This window comes from Aphidius gifuensis, linkage group LG3 (assembly GCF_014905175.1).
Source record: "Aphidius gifuensis isolate YNYX2018 linkage group LG3, ASM1490517v1, whole genome shotgun sequence".
NCBI lineage: Eukaryota > Metazoa > Arthropoda > Insecta > Hymenoptera > Braconidae > Aphidius > Aphidius gifuensis.
The window spans coordinates 12,350,837-12,374,385 of NC_057790.1; the positions used below are offsets into that span (position 1 = coordinate 12,350,837).

Genomic DNA, 23,549 nt, shown 5'->3' on the forward strand with positions numbered 1-23,549 from the left:
GATGGTGAGAAATCCTCGTTGTTAACCTTGGCCGATAGTTCTCGCCGTGCAGGTCAGAAAATCGGTTACAACATATATCAGGGGTATAGCACTGCGTGTATTTGGTAGGGGCTTATTTTTTGTAACCAGTGGACCGTACATTAACGCAGAAGAGCAATTTTCGTCGTAGAAAGACACAGAGAATGAGACAGACAGACAGATAAAACAAGACGATATATACTTTCTACAAGACCGACTTTTCAATAACTATTTTACCTACATTTCATTTATCGGCATTTTTTGAACTTATGAAAATTAATTGAATTTTCTATGCTTCTAATAATTTATAAAAACAAACAAAAAATTATAAAAAAAATGGAAACTAAAGAAAGGATGTTGTTTACATATTAATTTATAAAAATTTAATTTTGCCAAAGAAATAAACAAGTACGCAACATGCATTCCTTAGCTACTATTTTTCCCATAGCTTTTTATTTATTCAAATTAACAAAAAGCTATAGGAAAAATGGTAGCTAAGGAAAGGAAGTTGTCACATGTTAATTTCTACGAAATTAATTTTGCCAAAGAAATTAACATGCAGGCAACATCCTTTCCTTAGCTAATATTTTTTCCATAGCTTTTTATTTATTTAAATAAATAAATGGTCATAGGGATAATGGTAGCTAAGGAAAGGATGTTGCCTGCATGTTAATTTCTTTGGCAAAATTAATTTCGTAGAAATTAACATGTGACAACATCTTTTCCTTAGCTACCATTTTTCCTATGACCATTTATTTATTTAAATAAATAAAAAGCTATGGGAAAAATATTAGCAATATTTTTATTTCAGCAATTTGTCAATATTTTTTTACTTATTTAATTTCAAAATTTTAAATTCTAAAATTTTATGACAAGTTTGTGATTGAAATTGGATTGAAATAAAAATATAAATTATGCTTTCTTTAATATTATTTCAATTTATTTGACGAAATCTGCTTTCGAGCTGGTAATGTAGAATTGAGACCGATATTGTAGAAAATAAATGGGATTGTCATTTGATATTAAAATAACTAGACCTTGTCTGCTGAATCGGGAGGAACTAGACTGCCAAATGAGCCCCTACCGAAATACACGTAGTGCTATACCCAGCAGTGTTGGGTAGGTAAGATACCATGTAAGATACCGCATCTTACATCATCGGTTTCATACATCGAGGTATCTTACATTGCGTTCCCAGCGCCTTCTACGAATAAAAGTGGAACCTTCGCGCTACAATTTTTTTTTATTCGATAAATACATGTAATTCATTTATTAAATAAATAAAAATTAAACATAGTAGTTAGGAAAAGATGTAGCTAAGGAATTAATGTTGCTTGAAGAAGAATTTTTTTGGCAACTGTAATTCCTTAGCTCCATCTTTTCCTTAGCTACTATTTTTCCTTGGGATTTTTATTTATTTAAAAAATTAGTTATTTAAAATTAAAGCAACATTAATTCCTCAAATCATAATTTTTTGGCAACATTAATTTCTTAGCTACATCTTTTTTTTAGCTACTGCTTTTCCTTGGACATTTTAATTTATTTAATAAATAAAATTACATGCATTTTATTTTTTAAATAAATAAAAATCCCAAGGAAAAATAATAGCTGAGGAAAAGATGGAGCTAAGGAATTACAGTTGCCAAAGAAATTCTTTTTTAAGCAACATTAATTCCTTAGCTACATCTTTTCTTTAGCTACTGCTTTTTCTTGGACATTTCCATCTTTTAAAAATAAAATGACATGTATATCATTTATTTAATAAATAGAAAATGTCCGAGGAAAAGCAGTAGCTAAGGAAAGGATGGAGCTAAAAAATTAATGTTGCCAAAAAATTATGTTTCAAGCAACATTAATTCCTTAAAACTGGTTTTCCTTGATATTATATATATTTATATAACAAATAAATTACATGTACCAATATGGCTTGAGGACAGGGCGGCCAAATCTTGTTCATCAGAGTGGTAGAACTGCACGAAATAAAAAGTCCCTAAAAATACAATGTAGAGGGTGTTTAAAAATCACTAAGCGGGCGTTTTACAGCGCGAAACATTTGACCGAAAATATTTTTATTCAAAACTTTAGCCAATTGAAGAGTGTAAAAGTACCAATTAATTTGCATCAACTGATAGAAATCATAAAAATGTCAATGATTTACTTATAACATAAGAAATTTCAAAGAATTGTATTAAATTATTACCTTTTTTTAAACTTATTTATAAATATTAAAAATAATTATAAAACATTTCTATTGTAATTATAGTTGTATGAAAAATAAATCATCAACCAATTTGATATAATAAATTTTTTTAATTAGACATCACATTGATGAAAAGAAACCAAAAGCAAATTCCAACTATTATCATTTGAATGATATTATTGGCTGAACGAATAAAATACGATTACGAAGTGATAGCGAGTGTGACATCCTTTTTTATTGAATTTAATTGGTTAATGAATTCTTGATACGAAATTATTATTGAGAATCCTATTTTAATGGAATAATAATGCTTTCTAGGATGAATTATTATGGAATCAGATATATATGCAGTAAAGAAATGTCACAAAACTAATTAACGCTCGTATGTTAATTTCGCGTAGAATCATTTATATACTACGCACATAAGTCATAATCAGTTTTCTTGTAATTAATAAACCATTGAATAAAAGAAGCTACAGGTATTGCGAATTAGAGAATCTGTAAGTTTTTTAATGACGATTTTTTACAGTTGGGAATTAAGGGATTACCATTACCAATCAAAAACGCAGATAGAGCCTTGAAATTTTTTGAGCAGATTAATGAAATAATAATACATACGCTCAAATTTTTTGATAATTTTCTTGTAGCTAATTACTTAGTAATTAATTACTAAAGTAGGCTACTTTTTTGAAGGTTATACATAGGTTCTTATGGAGAGTCCGGTTTAGTTTTTAGAAACCTGGTTAGCCATTTTATGGAAAACGCAGATAGCTTTTTCAAAAACTACAGATAGATAGAGGAAACAATAAGGAAAGTTTTGATATAAAAATTAATAAGGCTTTGAGACCTTTTTATTTTACAATAAATAAAAATAAATTTTTGTCTTTGTCTAAATACTCAAGTTGAAGTGAGAAACAAGATTTTCTTTTTCTTTTTTATCTCGTTCGCACTCATAGAAATATTATGTTTCTAAATTTCATACGCAAGAGGTCTCTAGATATGCAGGGGTAATCCCTTAATTTAATTCTTAATCTAAATGTGGCGAATGCATTTGGCTATATTAATTATGCGAAGTCATTTAATGTGGATAATGTTAGGTATTCAGAAAGACACAATTAGCAAACAGAACAATTATTATTACTTTGCTCAGGACATAAATTAATCAATGCTTACATTAGTATTTTACAAGCATGTTCTATCGAAATCAAAAGCGAGATTTTTATGATTTGTTCGACACAACGCGGTAGGTAAAGAAGATACCAACTGAAGGAAGAACTTTTGTTGGTAAGATAGAAGTTTAAACATGAAAATTTAAATATTAATTTGAGATTGATCAAAAAGATTGTACATTTTAAGAATATAGTAAACATATATTGGAAATTAAATTAAAAATATAGAGAGCAGTATTTAATTAATTGAAAATCATAATATGGATAAAGAAAAAAAAGAGAGAGGCATTGTTATTACAAATTAAAATTATATGATGTTTAAAAGAAAAAAAAATTCTTTCTCGTGTTGATAATAATTAACACATACATGAAAAACTAAAAATAATAATAGTTTTTGAAAATATTGAAACATCTTTTATTCTAAAAAATTATTAACTTTAATAATTTTAACTCTGATTTTGTTTTTCAATGATTATTTATTTAATTAAAATTTATTTATTCATTAATTAACTGACCTAATAATATATGATTAATATTAAGAACGCATGCGTTGTTTTCAAGGTGATAAAACTCAAAATACTGACTTCACTTGCTTTTTTAAAACACATAAAAAAAAGAACAGCACGATATTTTTTTCTTTTCATTTATATTGTTCATATATTTTATTAATAATTAAAAAATAATATGAGTGACAGTGAATTTTATTGATGCACAATTGAGTGCGGTGAATTTTATGATGTTAATAATGTTGCAAATATGGATATCATTTTAGTTCTGATTGGAGCATTGTTGCGGTAAGAAGTAATAGAATAATTTGAATTAATTAAATTATTAACTTATAACAAGTGTAAATTTTTAACAATTGTTATTTTTTTAAAGGAAATTGGAGGAAGGTCTGACACAAATGTGTGAATGTCTCAATGTTATACGTCGTTTGGCAACTTGGAATTTTCCCCTAAATATATCTTTCAAATCAACTGCAACCTCTCATGGCTGTAAGCAATAACAATAAATATATTATAAAACTTATTAACAGATAGAGTTTTTTTTAATGTATACATATTTATTTTATTATAACAATTTAAAAAAGAGCCACAGCTTGTGTTGTCAATTTATGGTCTTGATGTATTTGGTCATGATGTTATCCAAGGACACGGAGTTTGTCGGGTTCCATTATCATCTGGTCGTCATGAAAAAAAGTAATAATAAAGATAAATATATTATTTTTTTATTGTATTTTAGTAATACGATAAATTATATATGTTATTTTATTTTTAAATGATTTTTGAAGTTGGAATTTATGTACCTGAATTATCATCATATCTATACAGCAATTTGCTGCATTGATTTCAGACAGAAGACCTGAATTAATTGATCCACAAATACTTGCTTCTGCTGATGGAAGAGAATGTAATTTATGAATTTAATAATATTCATTTGTAGAATTTTTTTTTTTCTTTAAATATTTGAAAATGCAATTTTATTTTAAACAATAATTATTGGTAAAATATGTTTTATAATAATGTGACTTTGTCAATTGGATTGAGCTACTTGATTATATGTTTAATTTATTGATATTTTTTATTTATTTTTAGTGACAAGAATGAAGGGCCAAGGTACACTTACAATTACCTTTAATGTTGTGTTAAAAGATTTTTTTTAAATGGGATATGATAACAGTGAAAAACGTAATGAACAATCATTTCAATTTACTTAATAATTAATTATAAATTATTGTGAAAATATGTTATGTATCCATACAATTTTTGAATGATCATTAAAAATAATTCATTACTTTCACAATATGAATTGAAAGCGTCATAAATTAGGTAAATTAATTTTTAAAAAATTTATAAATATTTATTAACATGAATAAAATAATTAAAACAAAGAAATTAAATTTATTATATTTTTAATTTGAAGAAAATCAAGATTTATTTGTAATAGCTTGATTAAATAAAAATTCACAATTTCAATGAAATAAAGAAAAAAATAGATCCTTAGCTACATCTTTTCCTTAGCTACTGCTTTTTCTTGGACATTTGTATTTTAAAAAAATAAATTTACATGTATTTTATTTATAAAATAAATAAAAAATCCCAAGGAAAAGCAGTAGCTAAGGAAAAGATGTAGCGAAGGAATTGAGGTTGTCAAAGGATTCTGTTTTAAGGGAATATATTTGCTTGAAAAATTATTCTTTGGCATCCTCAATTAGTCAATTCCTTACCTACATCTTTTTCTTAGCTTTAGCTTATCCCTGGGATTTTTATTTATCAAATAAATTACGTGTATTCCGTTTGTTAAATCAATAACTGCCTCAAGTAAACTTCAAGGTTCTTTGATTTCTATTTTTTTAACAAATAAAATACACGCGATTCATCTTCATTTTCGTTACCAATTTGAGTGGCAACTTTTACCCGAAATAAATGTAAACGTTAAAATACAATTTCATTAGGTTAAATTTACAATTTTTTTGGTAAATTCTAAATTTTTTATAGTAAGTCTTACTTTTTCATTTTGTTAAAAATAAATTACCATCTAATCAGGCGAAATTTACCTCTATAAATGCACAAGTTACTTTTCAAAAATGTAAAACAAAATTCATTATTTTATCAGGTAAAATTCGCATGTTTAGAGGTAAATTTCGCCTGATTAATTTGTCATATATTTTTTACAAAATAAAAGAGTAAGATTTGCTTTTAAAAAATTGAAAATTGACCTCATAAATTGCAAAATTTACCGAATAAAATAGTTTTTTTAGTTTTACCTTTTTTTCGGGTAAAAGTTGCATTTTTTTTGCCTGGCGTCCCCCAATCGTACACAAAAAAGGTAAAACCTACCAATTATTTTTCTCCGTGTAGAACAAAGTGTATTATCAAATGAAACGAAAATAGAAGAACAATTAAAAAAATTTTAACAATTACAGCAATTAATTAATGATAATCAGGATAAATTTAATTATGTCAATACAATTGGACAAGAATTATTAATGAAATTTAATGATGATGAACAATTTGATATATTAAAAAATGAACTTGAAGATTTAATTAAAAAATGGAATGATATACCAATAATATTAGATGAAAGACAACAAAAATTAAACTTTGATATACAGCTATTAAAAGAATTTAACGATGTCAACTTGATAATCTTGATGAATGACTAAATAAAACATTAAAATATTTAATCGAAATATCATTAAATGATAAATTAATAAAAGATGTTGAAACAACAGAATGTAAACTTGAACAAATAAATTCAACGACAAATGATATATCAAAAACAAAACCAAGAATTGAAAATCTTCAAATATTGATTGAATTTTCAATAATATTAAATGATAAATTAGAAAATATATTTCTTAAGCAACATGAGTGTCACAAATTCAAAAAACATTTAGGAAGCTGCATTAAAAAAAAACGACGAAATTGTTAATGGTATGAAAGATTTTACAAGATGGTTGTCAACACTTCGATTTATATTTGATTATTATGAAGGAAAAAGGAACTAATAAATAATTTTACAATTTATTATTCAATATCAATTCGAATTTTATTTAAAATTTTAAATTTAAAAAAAAAATAATAATCTAACTTGTTTATAAATCTCCTATAATTTAAATGTACAATTTTCATTACAGACAAAAAAAAAAAAAAAATATGTATTAAATTACACGAATAAAATTTAAAAAAAAATTATCTACGGATTATTATGATAACTATATTTTTTTTCTAATTAAAATTCCTATAGTTACTTCATATTCATTTGTATTTTGTCCAGAATTGACCATTCAAAGAATTCCACTTCCTGGATGGAGTAAATTTTGTTTTTTTTTTCATCTTTAAAAAATTTATTCCAAATTAATCTACCACCATTGCCAGTATTCGTTAGACCACCACCTTGAATCTATAAAAAAACAAGAAAAAAAAATACTTTTCAATTTGTAATATTATATCGAATGTATATTCAAATTTTTTTTTTATCAATATGCTTTTTTACTCCAGTTGATAAAGTAGGAATTTACGAATCAATATATCCGTCGGACAAATCAACATTTTATAGCTTTTGTTAGTTTGTCATTTCGTAGATTTGATTTTATTGGTAATTGGCCTTTTTAAAATGATTCGAATTACATAATCTATATATGTTATGCAATAGAAGTAAATAAAAAAAATGTTAAGACTGTGTAGTGCAAATTAAAATTCACACTTTACATTAGTACACTCATATTCGATCACTTTAATGACTCTTTCTGTTAAAATACATTCGGAATCTTTAAGAGAATTGATCCTTACCCTCGGAAAACTTTTCATGAAAAATTTCTAATTACTACGAATTATGAATGTTTATTTATAGAACAATTCAAAAACAGTAATTTATTAAAAATCTTTTCGTATGGAATATAAATTTCGAAATTACCCTGATAATAAATTTGATGTTACTATGTATATTATTTATTGAATTTAAGTTTGTTTTCAAAGACTAGCATTTTTAGTTAAAACAATTGCATACATAATTTGATTACATATTTAATCGCAAAATACATTGTTGACAATTGAAGTTTTTGAAAAATCATAGATTGTCAAATTCAACTGAAACACGCAAAAAATGTATTACTTCAACAGTGGATTTTAATCCCATTAATTCCATTATATTATTTGACATTTTTTTTAAAGAAAGAGCTTAAAGTTTCAACAAAATAATCACATCATATAAAACTTTATTATCAAGATTTCCCAAGTTCTTATAATAAAAAATTTGAAGCTCTTGAACTAGGTTTTTTTTTTTGTTATGATATCACATCTTTTTGTAAAGTTTTAATAATAATATATTTTTTCTCACACGTTGACGAATTTATTTATTATTTATTCTCTTGAAGTTTTATGAGGAGGGTAATCTGTGACGTCACATTGTGTATTAGCTTTTAGCATAAGCTTCTGCAGACCAATTCACAGGGCATTACAATTTAGGGCTTTTTTTCACCACTCACAGCGCTTGTGAAGCTTTTGTATGTAAAATCTATATAAAAAAAATTTTTGCCATTCATGTATCGAAACCTCGATTTTCGATGCATGCGTTCAGCCTCGAAAACGGCATATTCCGGAACTTCTCCTGTCGGCGTAGTTTTAGACACTGCGAAAATTTTATACACTCTCGGCGTGGTAGAGAACTGTGTAGAAAATTTTTCTACACACTTCGAAAATTTTGTGCACTCCCGGCGGTGGATTAGCACCGGGGAAATAACATTATTCAAAAGTCACGTTCCTTGATATTTTATTGTCGTGTATGTGTAAGTGTGACGTGTGTTCGTTGGTCCTAAGTCAATAGACAACATTATAATGAATTCAACTGATTAATGTCATTATTAAATTTTAATTTAATGAATTGTTATTACTAATTGATTATAATTATCAATTCAATTGAATATTATTATAAACTAAATTAATTATTATTATTTATTGAACTAATTATTATTATTAATTAAATTGATTATTATTATTATTTATTGAACTGATTATTATTATTAATTGAATTGATTATTATTATTATTTATTAGATTGATTATTATTGTTTATTGAATTGATTATTGATTTAATTAATTATTATTATTAATTTAATTGATTATTATTATTTATTGAATTAATTGATATTATTGATTTAATAAATTTCTATTTTTAATTTAATTGGTTATTATGATCAATTCAATTGAATATTATTATAAACTAAATTAGTTATTATTATTTATTGAACTGATTATTATTATTAATAAATTCATTATTATTATTATTTATTAAATTGATTTTTATTGTTTATTAAATTAATTGATATTATTGATTTAATAAATTTCTATTTTTAATTTATTTGATTATTAATGTCACATGCATCAAAATCTCGGTTTCGAAACATTCATGGCAAAAAATAGTGTGTGTAACTCGGGCATAAAATTGAGAACTGTGGATGTGTGTGTGCGCGCACCCACTCATCCACAATTCTCAATTTTCTGCCCTTGTTACACAAAATACTATTTTACAAGCGCCATCAGCGGCAAAAAAAAGCCCTAAATTGTAAAAAATTTGCCCCGTGAATTGGACTGCTGTTGAAGCTCACAGAGTGTAGCAATCAGAGCAAACCAGTGCATATTATCACCAGTAACGGCGCTAGTAAGTCGATTGCACAAAGTTGCATGTTGTTTTTGTTTATTTTTTTTCCATCAAGTTCAATGAGTTTTTTTTTTTTTTTTGCGTTTATATACATATATATACAATTTATTATAGTTGAATGAATTCATTGATTAATTTTAATTTTGATGTTTAAATTATTTTTTTAATTGTCAATCGATAATTATTTAAATTTTCTGTTAAAATGTAGGCTAAACCCTGGTGAAAATATTTCTTCGCGATTTCTCCTGAATTTCTTCGCAATTACTCCGAATCTCTCCGCATATACTCCGAATTTCTCCACGATTAATCCGAATTCCTCCCAAATTGGCCCATGTGAAGAAATGAGTGGAGAAAAATATCAAATTTTTTTTCCGAACTTTCTCCGAATCGAGTTGGGTGGAGAAACGTTCGGAAATATTTTTCCACGATGACAATACGCGGAAAAACATGCGAAAAAAAATAATTTTACCGCGGAGAAATTTTTTTTGAATTTTCTCCGAATCAACTTGGGTGGAGAAACGTTCGGAAATATTTCTCCGCGATAAAAAAACGCGGAGAAACGTGTAAAAAAAAGTTTTACTACAGAGAAATTCTTCCGAAATTAGCGACGAGGAGAAATTTTTCCACCCATTTCCCCACATTTATTAATTTGATGAAAAGATCACGGGAGTTTTGTAGGACAAGTACCTCAGGTATATCAACTTTTTTGGAAAAAAGTGTCTTCGAATTTTTATTTTTTTCAAAAAAAATAAACATCATTATGCTTTGCGTTATGTAACAATTAATCAAACAAAAAACAAAAATAAATTTTTGTACAAAAAGGAGAGTCAAGTATTCGAAATTGTTATTATTTTTTTTTTTAAACATACAAAAAAAGAGAATATCAAAAAAGTCAAGTACAAAAGTACTAATTTCTTTAAAAATCATTGACCCATATGAATGGTCTTAACTTTTGACAAAATTTTATACTTGACCCCGCCCGGTTCTTCCCAAATAAAGTTTCAAGCCTACACACTTTTATAATCGTTTATAATAGGTATGTTCGTTCACTATTCACACCGAGCGTATGCACGGAGCGTATGCAAGAAAGCGCTAGAGTTTTGCGGTCATTTGAAGAAACTTTAGTAACTAAAATTTACTAAAACATTCGTTATTTCTAGTCATTGTGTTTATTTTGTTAATTTAATAATTTTTTCTCAGACGCAAGAACAAATTACCAATTAATAATAATGAAAGAGAGCGAAAGAACTGGAAAAAACGAATAGCAATAAATAAATAGTAAATTTTAGTTGCTAAAGTTTCTTCAAATGACCGCAAAACGCTAGCGCTTCCTTGCATACGCTCCGTGCATACGCTCGGTGTGAAAAGTGAACGAACACACCTAATATTGACAACGGATATCTATTCATACAAACATACATATGTGCATCTTTAGCAATCTTTAGTTTCATATACCATGCTATATGCATTATTAGAAGGGGGAGAAGCTTATACCCACTCTATGCATTATTAGAGTGGGTATAAGCAGAGTGCGGCCACAGCGGTCCCATTAGTCCGACATTTTGTGCTCGCCGTATGGAGTGGGTATATGAGGGTTTCGTCACTTCCGAGATAAAAATCATCTATGGCCGCACTCTGCTTATACCCACTCTATGCATTATACATTAAAAGCGCCCCTACATTTTACTTTTTGAACTATTTTACTGACGTCATTTTTTTGCCACTCACCAATAGAGATGTAAAAATACCGGTATTTTTTTTTTCGGTATTAATACAATGACAGATACCGTATTTTTACCACTGAAATATAATAAAACTGGAAGCCGAACTTAGCGTCGCCGAGAGAGAGATTCAATGGATGGGCTTTTGTCCTTGTCGGTACAGTCACGTCAACTAAAGTTGGTTGAGACTGCACTGAAATATAATGTAACTTTTATATCGTGTAGTACTAGTTTGTTTTGACGTTGACTGTACGAGATTTAATGTGCGCATGCGTGAGTTAGAGGGAAAGCCATCCAAGGCAGCGTTCAATAGCTGGCCGAGGCCAAAAATCCGGCCAATTTTTTATCATGGTTTATTTTATATGTTCGTAGTGTCAGCACTGCTACATTATAATTTCAAATATTTACATGGGATTTTCTCATAGTGAGTTTTTGATTTATCAAGTTGTCTTTCCGTTGGCCCAGGCCGAGGCCCTCGGCCAGCTATCGAACGCTCCCCAATATATTGCTATCTCTAGCGACACTCCGTGCATTGGCTAGGCATAGGAGTTCACCTTCCAGTTTTATTATATTTCAGTGATTTTTACATGGGAACATCGGTATTTCGGTATCTGTATCGTATTTGGCGCTCGATATTAATACGGTATTTAGTACCGTATCGACTCACATCTCTACTCACCAACGATTTCAGAAAAATTTGAAAACATTTTTTCACACATTTCTCAGTATGGGTTAATTTTAAATAAATTCAGACTAATCATGGAGAAATACAAAGTAATCGCGGCGAAATATTTTCACGAGTATGACAGTTCAGTATTACATACGTATTATGTTTCATATTCGTATTAATCAATTTGATACAGATGAAGTGCTTCTACTTTTCACTTCTTATTGATGAGTCTCAGCGTTGCCAACCATACCATAATTATGGTATGTTTACCATATTTCGATCTTCCATACCATATACCATAACGACTTTACCATATACCATAATTTAGTTGTAATGCTGATAGTGAGAGAACTTTCAGTAAAATTAACTTGGCTAAAACAAAAATAAGAAATAAATTAGCTGTACCAACAATGCGTGGAATATTATTAGCTAGTCAACATGTTATTTCCAATTGAAATTAAATTAAATTTAAGCCATCCAAAGAAATGCTTTCACGTATGACTACAAGTACTTTATATGATAAACCAAATGTTAAAGAAAAAGAAAATTATATTAATGATGATGATGATGAGTTATCGGGAGTTTCGTTTGATACAAACTAAATATTTTAATTAAAAAAAAAATTAAACAATATATATTGCGTGCATTCCTTTAATAAAAATTTTTTTTTCGTTTTGCAATTTCGCCCTGTAATACCGACTAAAAACTAGAAACAGAAAAAACGACAAAAGTTATAAATTTCTCTATGCAATATTCCAGCCTTTACAGTTTACGATAATGTGTGGTATGAGCTATGTGACAATAACAAACAATCACAACAAGTCAATTTTCTATTTATTTCAGTTTGATATAAACATTGAACAGTTATCAATGGGTGCATTCCTTTAATAAAAAATTTTTTTTCGTTTTGCGATTTCGCCCTGTAATACCGACTAAAAACTAGAAACAGAAAAAACGACAAAAGTGATAAATTTCTCTATGCAATATTCCAGCCTTTACAGTTTACGATAATGTGTGGTATGAGCTATGTGACACTAACAAACAATCACAACAAGTCAATTTTCTATTTATTTCAGTTTGATATAAACATTGAACAGTTATCCATCTAATAATTGGAAGCCAAAAAAAATAATGTCATGTGCCAGTACTGCCACTACACGAAACAGCTTTTTCCTATAAAATTTTGGCCGGTATTACAGGGCGAAATTGCAAAACGAAAAAAAATTTTTTATTAAAGGAATGCACCCCATCTAATAATTGGAAGCCAAAAAAAATAATGTCATGTGCCAGTACTGCCACTACACGAAACAGCTTTTTCCTATAAAATTTTGGCCGGTATATTACAGGGCGAAATTGCAAAACGAAAAAAAATTTTTTATTAAAGGAATGCACCCATTGTTTTTTAATTAAAAATATACTTTACATTAAAGAGTACTAAAATTCATATGATAAAAATTAAAAAAAATTAATATGAAAAATGTCATTATTAATAAATAATTATATTAATAAAAATAAGTAAATATGAATAAATAAATAAATAATAAAAAAAAAAAATTAATTGCATGGTTTCATTTAATTTATTTCAATAAAAAATTTAAAATTTCCTTTTTTACCATAATGGTATCCATTTTACCATATTTTCCCCTCCTTCATACCATATTGCTGTTTTTAGAGTTGGCAACGCTGATGAGTCTACATTTGTGTGAAAGACTCGAAATTTGATTTGGGAAGAACCGGGCGGGGTCAAGTATAAAATTTTGTCAAAAGTTAAGACCATTCATATGGGTCAATGATTTTTAAAGAAATTAGTACTTTTGTACTTGACTTTTTTGATATTCTCTTTTTTTGTATGTTTAAAAAAAAAAATAATAACAATTTCGAATACTTGACTCTTCTTTTTGTACAAAAATTTATTTTTGTTTTTTGTTTGATATCATATCTTTTTGTAGTGTCTTTTGATCGTTTACAATAAAAAATAACAACATATCATACGTCCTGATCATCAAAATAAAGCTTGTCTATTTTAGACTACCCCATACAAAAAATATTTTTTATCTTAAGATAGAAAAACATGAAGGCGCTTGTTGTTGCTTTCATGTGAAGCTGCCATTGTGGTATGCAAATGCAAAAATAGGGTAAAATTTACATGAAAGCAGCAAAAAGCGCCTTCATGTTTTTCTATCGCGAATAATATTTCTTATCGGCGAATCGTTATTGCGAGACTCGCAATAACTCCCGCAATACGGGACCAAGAATAGCGCCCCAGTTCTTATTATTCTTTGTAATTGATTTGTTTTAACCTATCCCTGGTAAAAATAATCTGGCAGAATCTGGCAGTTGTTCCGAAAACCGGTGTAAATCTGCGAGAATCTGTAAGGATCTGTCAGAATTTGCCAGATTTTTTTTCACCAGGGATATTATTTCATCAACTCTATCATAACCCCATAGCTGTAAACATTCACGACCAAATTCCGTAGCACGTCCAATTACCCAAAGAAATAATAAACCTTTCTCTTGTAATGCTGGTATCCCTGGTAGAAATATTTCTACGAATTTTCTAAGAGCTGTCGGCGAATTTTAACGAATTTCTACGAAATTAACCCATGCGGAGAAAAAATTTTAATAAATCTTTGAAAGTTTTCTCCGCGTACTCTTAATTATTTGTCTGAGCTTCGACAAATATTTTAAGGTTTCTTGCCGAATAATTCATAGTAGAAATACTTCTACGAATTTCACCGAACTTTTTACAAATTTCTGAATAGTTCTTCTAAAGTTCGCAAACAATCGAAGAAGCTTCTTTGAAGAACTAAATAAATTCCGAAAAATGTTTAAAGAAAATCTATAAATTATTTTTACTAATAGTCCATCTTCTCTGAAGCTCAAAAAAACTCGGAGAAACATTCAAAGAAAATTTTGGAACTATGTTAACACATGGTTGACTTTTAGAGAAGTTCCCGAGCAATTGGAGAAGTTTCTCCGAAGGCCAAAAAAACTCGAAGAAAAATTGAGAGATAACTCCGAAACTCTCGAATGGGTCAATGTCGTAAAAATTCGTAGAGATTCGTAGAAAATTCGAAGAAATATTTCCACCAGGGATACCCAACTGTTGCATTTCATCATCAGACATTGTACCATATGGTAATTCCATATGTATATTCCATCAACTTCATACTGTACATATCTGTTGAAAATCAATTATTAAAATTCAGTATTACTACCAGGTACAAATGTTGTAATTTAATATGAATTTCTTTTTTTGACAATAAACAAAAACCGATTATTTTGTGTAAAAGCTCCTGTTTTTATAAAAAACGTAATGAATGAATGAATAAATAATTTAAAGTTTATTTTCATACAATTCATTTTTTGTTTAATTAATATTTATAAGAATTATTTATTTATTTAAATATATAAATTTTTGAAATTTTAATTAGTATATTTTATGAGGTTAAAAAAAAAATCAAGAAAATATGAGTTCTATTGCACGTAGCCATTTTAGCATTATTTAAAAGAAAAAAAAACATAAAAAAATAGATGCACACATATGAAGATGAATTATTAAAGAAGTATAAATATAAATAGCAAAAGTTATTTCGAAAAAGAAAATTTCAGAAAGCTAAATGTCCACTTTAAATTAATATTGGCAGTGCAGCCAAAATATAAACACTAAAAAAAAAGAGACGTCTAGGAGAGAAAAGAAAAATAATTGTAAAGTTTTATACCAACTGAACGAAAGAAATCTGGTCGATTTGATAAAAACGCAAAGACCGTAAATATCAATTATGCTTTAAATATATATTACCGCAACGAAAAAATCTGATTTTTTTTTTTTAAAAAAGCTCGACATCGATCTATGGGATCATAACTAAACCTCAGCATCCTCATTCAACTCTATCATATTTTAATTAAATTTCTGAAAGATTAGAGACGGAAGGGGACAAAAAATTTGATGTATAATAAGCCACGGTAGTAGTTAACTCTCATCATCACACATATTCTCATCAACACAAATACATTTCTTTCGTATTTGGTAATTGTTGTTGTGATTCAATTTATTGTTGTTTATCATCTTTAATGTTATTATCTTGATCACCATTTGTCATTTCAATAATTGACTTTTAGCACAATGAATATAAAAGCTGGTAAAAATTCATCAGCTGATGCTGGTCCACGAACTGATAATTGTAATAATTTAAATATATTATTACAACAATTAATAATTGATCATCTGTTGTCTGTGGACTCATGTAGATTCAATTGATGGATTAAATACTCAGTTAGATTAAATTGTCCATACAAATCTTTGGGTTTTAATTTGGAAGTTCTGGTGGTAAACTAGCAACACCAGTTATTGGTATACCAGCTGCAATATTACGTGGTATTTTTTGTACAACAGAATGATAATGTCTTTGTAATGCAACAAGTTCCCATAATGATGTACAATATGCATCACAACATTCTGGTTCATCAAGTTCTGGTTGATAAAAACCATCAGCAGAATTAGCATCAGTATCAAAAAGTCCCTCAATTGATTTTGTTAGCATTATTATTTTAATAATACCAAGTAGCCTCAATGATCCATGATGTTGTAATTGCAATGACATTGATGTAATTCTCTTGATAAATGCTATTAAACGATTTTGTGTTATTTTTTTTCTACGATTAATCAACACTTGAATTAATATTTCAATGATAATATGACAATTTTGTTGATTTTTCCCAGCATTAATTGATAATAATGAATTTTTATACAAATGTACATAAAATCTGTATGAAACAATATTTAATGCTGGTCCTTGTCCAGACGATATTGTAAATACAGTTTGTATACAATGTAATTGTTCATACGTAAACCTAAACTTTTTCTTCCATCAGTGTATTTATGATATTAGCTAAATCTTGATAAAATTTAAGATTAATACAATGTGCAAATTTAGCTAGACCCTCTAAACATTATAGGTAAAACTTGACTATTTGGTGCTTGTTTTAACATTCTAAAATCTATTGTAAATACAATACTTGTTATTTCAGTTAATATTTTTTGTTCTTCAACTTTTCAAGCTCTTTTTCAACAGCTTCTAATTTTTTACTTTTTTCACGTTTACTCAATGAAAGTATACGTTGTTGATGGCTCATTAATTTTTTTTGTGTCATTTCATCATCACGTTTTTTATCAAGATCAATATCTTTTATTCTCAATGACAATAATACTTTAACAAGTTCAGTATGAACCAAGTGACCACGTAATTTAATATATTGGTTTAATTTACGAATAATAACAAGTGATAATTTACCACGTTTATTATCTTTAAATATATTTTTTACACAATTAAATACTTTTTCACGAACTGATGGACGTTTATTGTCCAAAAATGATACCAAAAAATTAGCTAAATTTGTTGGATAGTTGAAATAAAATATGGATATGTTACTAAAAGATCACTAATACTTGTTTATGTTATTTCAGAGAGAGTTATTTCTGGTAATGTAAATACTCTTCTGTCACCTTTTTTTTTCTCAGCTTATGACATGTTACCCATTTTAATTGACGTATTCTATTTTGTATAATTAAATCTTTTTCTTAATAATTTGTTGTTTGTGGACTCATGTAGATAGATTAAATATGATAAATTTGTTATACTTTTAGTACTTGTGTTACTTGTCCAGATGGTAATGTAATATTGCCCCTGGTGGAAATATTACTCCGGCATTACTCCGGCATTATTCCGGCATTTCTCCGTTTTTGGCCCATTTCCGGAGAAATTACTCCGGCATGAAATTGATGGCGGAGAAATTATTCCGGCATGAGGTTGATGGCGGAAAAATTACTCCGGCATGAGGTTGATGGCGGAAAAATTACTCCGGCATGGAATTGATGGCGGAAAAATTACTCCGGCATGAGATTCGTGCCGGAGAAATTATTCCGGCATGAAGTTGATGGCGGAAAAATTACTTCGGCATGAAATTGATGGCGGAGAAATTGTTCCGGCATGAGGTTGATGGCGGAAAAATTACTCCGGCATGGAATTGATGGCGGAGAAATTATTCCGGCATGAGATTCATGCCGTAGAAATTGTTCCGGCATGGGATTAATGCCAGCAAAATTATTCCGGCATGGGATTGATGGCGGAGGAATTATTTCGGCATGGGATTGATGGCGGAGGAATTATCCCGGCATAGGATTCGTGCCGGAGAAATTATTCTGGCATGGGATCAGTGAAGGAGAAATTATTTCGGCATTAGATCAGTGAAGGAGAAAAAACTCCGGCATAAAACTAGTGGTGGATTCATTTTTCCGACATTAACTTCATGCCGACAAAATTATTCCGGCATGAGATTGACGGCGGAAAAATTACTCCGCCATGAGATTGATGGCGGAGTAAATACTCCGGCATGAAAGTAATGTCGGAAAAATTAGTCCGCCACTAGTTTTATGCCGAAGCATTTTCTTCAGCATTCATCTTATGCCAGAATAATTACTCCGGCATAACATTAATGCCGGAGTAATTAATTCGGCATGAGATTACTAAAAAACAATGTAGAAATGTTATATGTTCATCAATTTTATCAAATATATTTATTTAAACTAACCATCACATTTAATGACTCAGAAAAACTAAAATTATATTTTCGGAATGTGGTACGTTTATAATTAACTGCTTTTCCAAGATCTATAAATTTATCATCAATCATATAATGTACACGCTATGATAAATCAGCAGCACATTGACGTAATTTTGGCATAACACGTTGTTCAACATCTTCTCGTTGTAATAATGTTGCAATATACTAACACATGCATCAACAGCAAATAAACGAACAGAATCTTGTTCATCTCGTGCAAGTATAACAAACATTAGAATTGAATCAGATTTTAAATACTCAATTTCAACAACTTTCGCAAATTCTCCCAATTTTGATGATGCTGAACGTCGCCCCATTAGTGTATCATCTTGACATAAATTACAAAAATGATTTCTTAATTCAGCTATTGTTGCTGTACTTACACGTGGATAAGATACACTTATTAAACCACATGTCGATGTTCTTGACGTAAACCAATCACCAGATGCCAAACGTTGTACCAATGGAACAAAATGTATCAACTCACAACGAGTATGTTCAGCACAAAGTGCCAAGGCAATCGTTGAAAGTTTTTTGATTGAATTTAATCGCAGCTATAAAATAAAAATATATTCATTAATTGTAATAAAATAAAATGTTCATCATATTTACATTTTAAACAAATTTTAAGTCAACTGATATGATGAAATTAATATAAAAAAAAACCGCTCCAGTTATAACCTCATTGTTACAAACACTTGCTGACTAAGATCGAGTTATTTTTTTTTTTTCAAACATAAAAAACTTTGGTAATATTTGAAAAATAATAATTATTGTACTTACTTGTAAATTTGCATTTTATAAGTCATCGATCAGAACTGCAATTGGATAAAGACTGTCGTCCGTTGGTGAGTCGGCTGCTGCCATTTTGCTGAACCACAAATTTATCCAAGCAGAATTCATTTATTCTGAGTGTTTTAATATTAGCCCTGGGCACAATATGGCTTTTTTTATTATTTTATTTGTTTATTGATATGATTTTCCATTGCCTTATATACTAAGGCACAACACTACAACTTTTTTATTTTAACAAGATAATGAATAAAAACAATCTACGTTGCTTCCACTGCTATGCTACAGTGGCGCACACATGTATATGAGTAGCGATGGTGAGCAGCAGTCCAATTCACGGGGCAAATTTTTTACAATTTAGGGCTTTTTTTTGCCGCTGATGGCGCTTGTAAAAATTTTTTTTATATAGATTTTACATACAAAAGCTTCACAAGCGCTGTGAGTGGTGAAAAAAAGCCCTAAATTGTAATGCCCTGTGAATTGGACTGCAGTAGAGGTGGTATTTCTGGCAGCCGTCCGGCGACTCGGCGAGGATTAGATTATAAATGTGTGAGCGAACTTGACAATTTTTTTTTTTTATAAAGCATGTGTATGTGCGGGGTTGGATGTGGTTCTCCATGAACGAAAAGAACACAAAAGAATAGATTGTCATATTATAAAAATGTTCAACCGATGAAAAATACTTCTATAGTTTGTCTGCTCAAAAATAGTATTTATTAATAACAATTGTAATATTTTCTCCGCCATCAATCCCATGCCGGAAAAATTTATCCGCCATCAATCTCATGCCGGAGTAATTTTCCCACCACCAATCTCATGCCGGAGTAATTTCTCCGCCATCAACCTCATGCCGGAATAATTTCTCCGCCATCAATTTCATGCCGGAGTAATTTCTCCGCCACCAACCTCATGCCGGAGTAGTTTCTCCGGAAATGGGCCAAAAACGGAGTAATGCCGGAGAAAGCCGGAAAAAGCCGGAGTAACGGCGGAGAAATATTTCTACCAGGGCATGCTGATTAAATGATTTCATAAATTAATTATCAGTACATCGAAAGACCAATTCACTTAATAAATTTTTTCAGTGCAACATCGCAATTATACTGGATATAATCTTCCAATGCCCCAAATTTTTCTAGTTACATAATATCGGGAAGTTGTTCAATTGGTAACTTATCTGTTCATTACAAGACAATTTCACTATAAATCTGAACTTGGGACCTTTTAATTTCGTGCAGTTTTACCACTCTGACGAACGAGATTTGGCCCCCTTGCAGTCCAATTCACAGGGCATTACAATTTAGGGCTTTTTTCCTCTACTGGTGGCGCTTGTAAAGCTTTTGTATGTGAAATCTATATAAAAAAAATTTGACAAGCGCCATTACCGGCAAAAAAAAGCCCTAAATTGTAAAAAATTTGCCCTGTGAATTGGACTGCTGTCCTCAAGCCACCAATATAGGTGTGTTCGTTCACTATTCACACCGAGCGTATGCACGGAGCGTATGCAAGGAAGCGCTAGAGTTTTGCGGTCATTTGAAGAAACTTTAGTAACTAAAATTTACTAAGAATTCGTTATTTTCAGTCATTGGGTGCATTCCTTTAATAAAAAATTTTTTTTCGTTTTGCAAATTCGCCCTGTAATACCGACTAAAAACTAGAAACAGAAAAAACGACAAAAGTGATAAATTTCTCTATGCAATATTCCAGGCTTTACAGTTTACGATAATGTGTGGTATGAGCTATGTGACAATAACAAACAATCACAACAAGTCAATTTTCTATTTATTTCAGTTTGATATAAACATTGAACAGTTATCCATCTAATAATTGGAAGCCAAAAAAAAATAATGTCATGTGCCAGTACTGCCACTACACGAAACAGCTTTTTCCTATAAAATTTTGGCCGGTATTACAGGGCGAAATTGCAAAACGAAAAAAAATTTTTTATTAAAGGAATGCACCCATCGTGTTTATTTTGTTAATTTAATAATTTTTTCTCAGACGCAAGAACAAATTACCAATTAATAATAATGAAAGAGAGCGAAAGAACTGGAAAAAACGAATAGCAATAAATAAATAGTAAATTTTAGTTGCTAAAGTTTCTTCAAATGACCGCAAAACGCTAGCGCTTCCTTGCATACGCTCCGTGCATACGCTCGATGTGAAAAGTGAACGAACGCACCTATAAACACTCCTATAAAGCCAAATTCACATCGTGAGATGAAAAACATTGTAGTGATAAGAAGATTTCAACCCGGCGATGAAATACAGTTTCGCAAAATGATAAACAATGAAATTATGGGATCTTTGAATTTAGCTGTTCTATCAAATCTGTCCAAAGAAACAACATTCCAATTAATAATACTATCTTCAGCAATTGCATTCATTTTTTTTGATATGGTAGCTATTATTCAATAATTTTTTTATGTGCGTATGATCATCGAGAGATAATAATATATACATCTTTCTACAGCCTCTTAAAATTTGTATCTCCTTGATTCCAATCGTTATATCTTTAATCTATGCTGCAACATTCATGGGCTTCACAATGACAGCTGTTCAAATTGACCGAGAATTATCGAACATTCCACGGTAAATTGGTTTTCTTTATCCTTAATATAAATTATTTGGTTGGAAGAATAATTTATTACATTAGTTTATCTAAAAAATTCACCAGGTTTTATATGTCAAATGCATTTTCTTGCTTTTGGGTAGCAGAAGCCTTCAAGCCCTATCACAAGTCTTCTCATTCAAACCAATGTCAGTACACAATCATGACTAAGAAGCAATTTTATGGCTCAAAAATGCATGTCTCATCACAATGTACCAAAATTGTCGGGACGATTGGCTTACTAAAAAGTCACCGAGTTGAGAATGGTGCATGGATAAAACGGCTTTGTATTGACAAAGAATATAGAAGAAAAGGCATTGCATCAATGTTACTTACCACCGCTATTAATTTTGCGATAAATCAAGGTTACAGTTGTGTTGATACGGCTACCTCTGAATATATTAAAGGAAGCAGAGAACTTATGTTTAGGACAGGGTTTCAATTGAAACAAATGTATCACAAACGTGTTATGAGGCCACTTACGAGTATTCTTTTTTATGAGTTGACCTATAAAATTAAAAATGACAGAACCAGTTTGTATTTCAAAAGTGAAATGGATGGAATTTCCCAACCACATTTAACTTTAAAATCTTTAATTGAGAATGTAAATAAACAATAATAGTTGATCGAAAAATTACGGCTTGTCGAGGACTATTGAAGTTTGCACTCAGGGCCCAGGGGTAAGTTCCAGAACCTCCGTTGGTTCGGGATCTTCAAGAAGGCGATACAGATCGAATATAAAAAAATTTCGAAAATCCCTATTTACTTCCCTAGATTAGCGCAGTTGATAGATAAATGATGTTCAATCTACTTGATGTTTCTTCTGTAAACAAAAGAGAAGTATAAACGACAGTGATAGGTTTGTAATTTACAGTGTAATGTCAATTATATTTTACAACGAAAAAGAAAAAAAACTGCAGGCAAAAAAAAAAAAAATCAAAATAAATTTAAATATTTCTATGTGCATACCCAGGGAAAAATCGTCAGATCAAATTAGATTTAATTTGATCTGGTACACCAAAACCATGCTTGTGTTCATGTCTGTGTGCCGCGCAGTGCCGTAACAAGGGGTGGGCAAGAGGGGCAACTGCCCCGGGCGCAGTGTAAAGGAGGGCGCACTTAGAAGCGCGTCACAAGAAAAAAAATATCCTTTTTTAAACAATTAAAAAAAAAAATTATATTTTCAGGAAAGAAATTGACTACTGTCATTTATGATCATTCAGATATTACATAAACATGATTGTTTTTCTAAATTTTGAAGTTAATTGTCCTCATTATTGTCATTTGTCGTTTAGAGACAATCGTGCTAAAACAATATTAAAAATGCAAAATAAGACGTAAAATAAAAAATATACTTAATAATTTGAATTGAAATTTTTTTTTGTTTCTTCTGACAACGGCCAAGACACGATCCTCTATACTCTAAAATTCTACCTAATTCTACCTATCACTAACATCGTACTATAACCAACTTAACCACTAACGCAGATAAACATGGACCGATTTTTATTCTGCTTGTATTGACTATATATGCCAAAGGTTTGCCTATCCTTTTTTTAATTGACATAAATTGAGATGATTATGGC

The 23,549-nt window shown here is 29.5% G+C and overlaps 1 protein-coding gene and 3 pseudogenes across 1 annotated transcript; 2 read left to right on the plus strand and 2 right to left on the minus strand.

The window, feature by feature from the left end:
* The first annotated feature begins 4,071 nt into the window (after nt 1–4,071).
* Nucleotides 4,072–5,104, plus strand: LOC122850908 (annotated as a pseudogene).
* Nucleotides 5,105–16,163: 11,059 nt separating this feature from the next.
* LOC122850909 lies at nt 16,164–17,479 on the minus strand (annotated as a pseudogene).
* A 1,010-nt stretch (nt 17,480–18,489) lies between these two features.
* Nucleotides 18,490–19,430, minus strand: LOC122850910 (annotated as a pseudogene).
* Nucleotides 19,431–21,413: 1,983 nt separating this feature from the next.
* LOC122851970 lies at nt 21,414–23,008 on the plus strand. The gene is made up of 3 exons (XM_044151511.1): nt 21,414–21,752; nt 21,826–21,944; nt 22,030–23,008. Exons 1-3 carry the CDS (start codon nt 21,573–21,575, stop codon nt 22,580–22,582), a joined length of 852 nt encoding a protein of 283 aa, XP_044007446.1. The 5' UTR covers nt 21,414–21,572; the 3' UTR covers nt 22,583–23,008.
* Nucleotides 23,009–23,549: the final 541 nt, after the last annotated feature.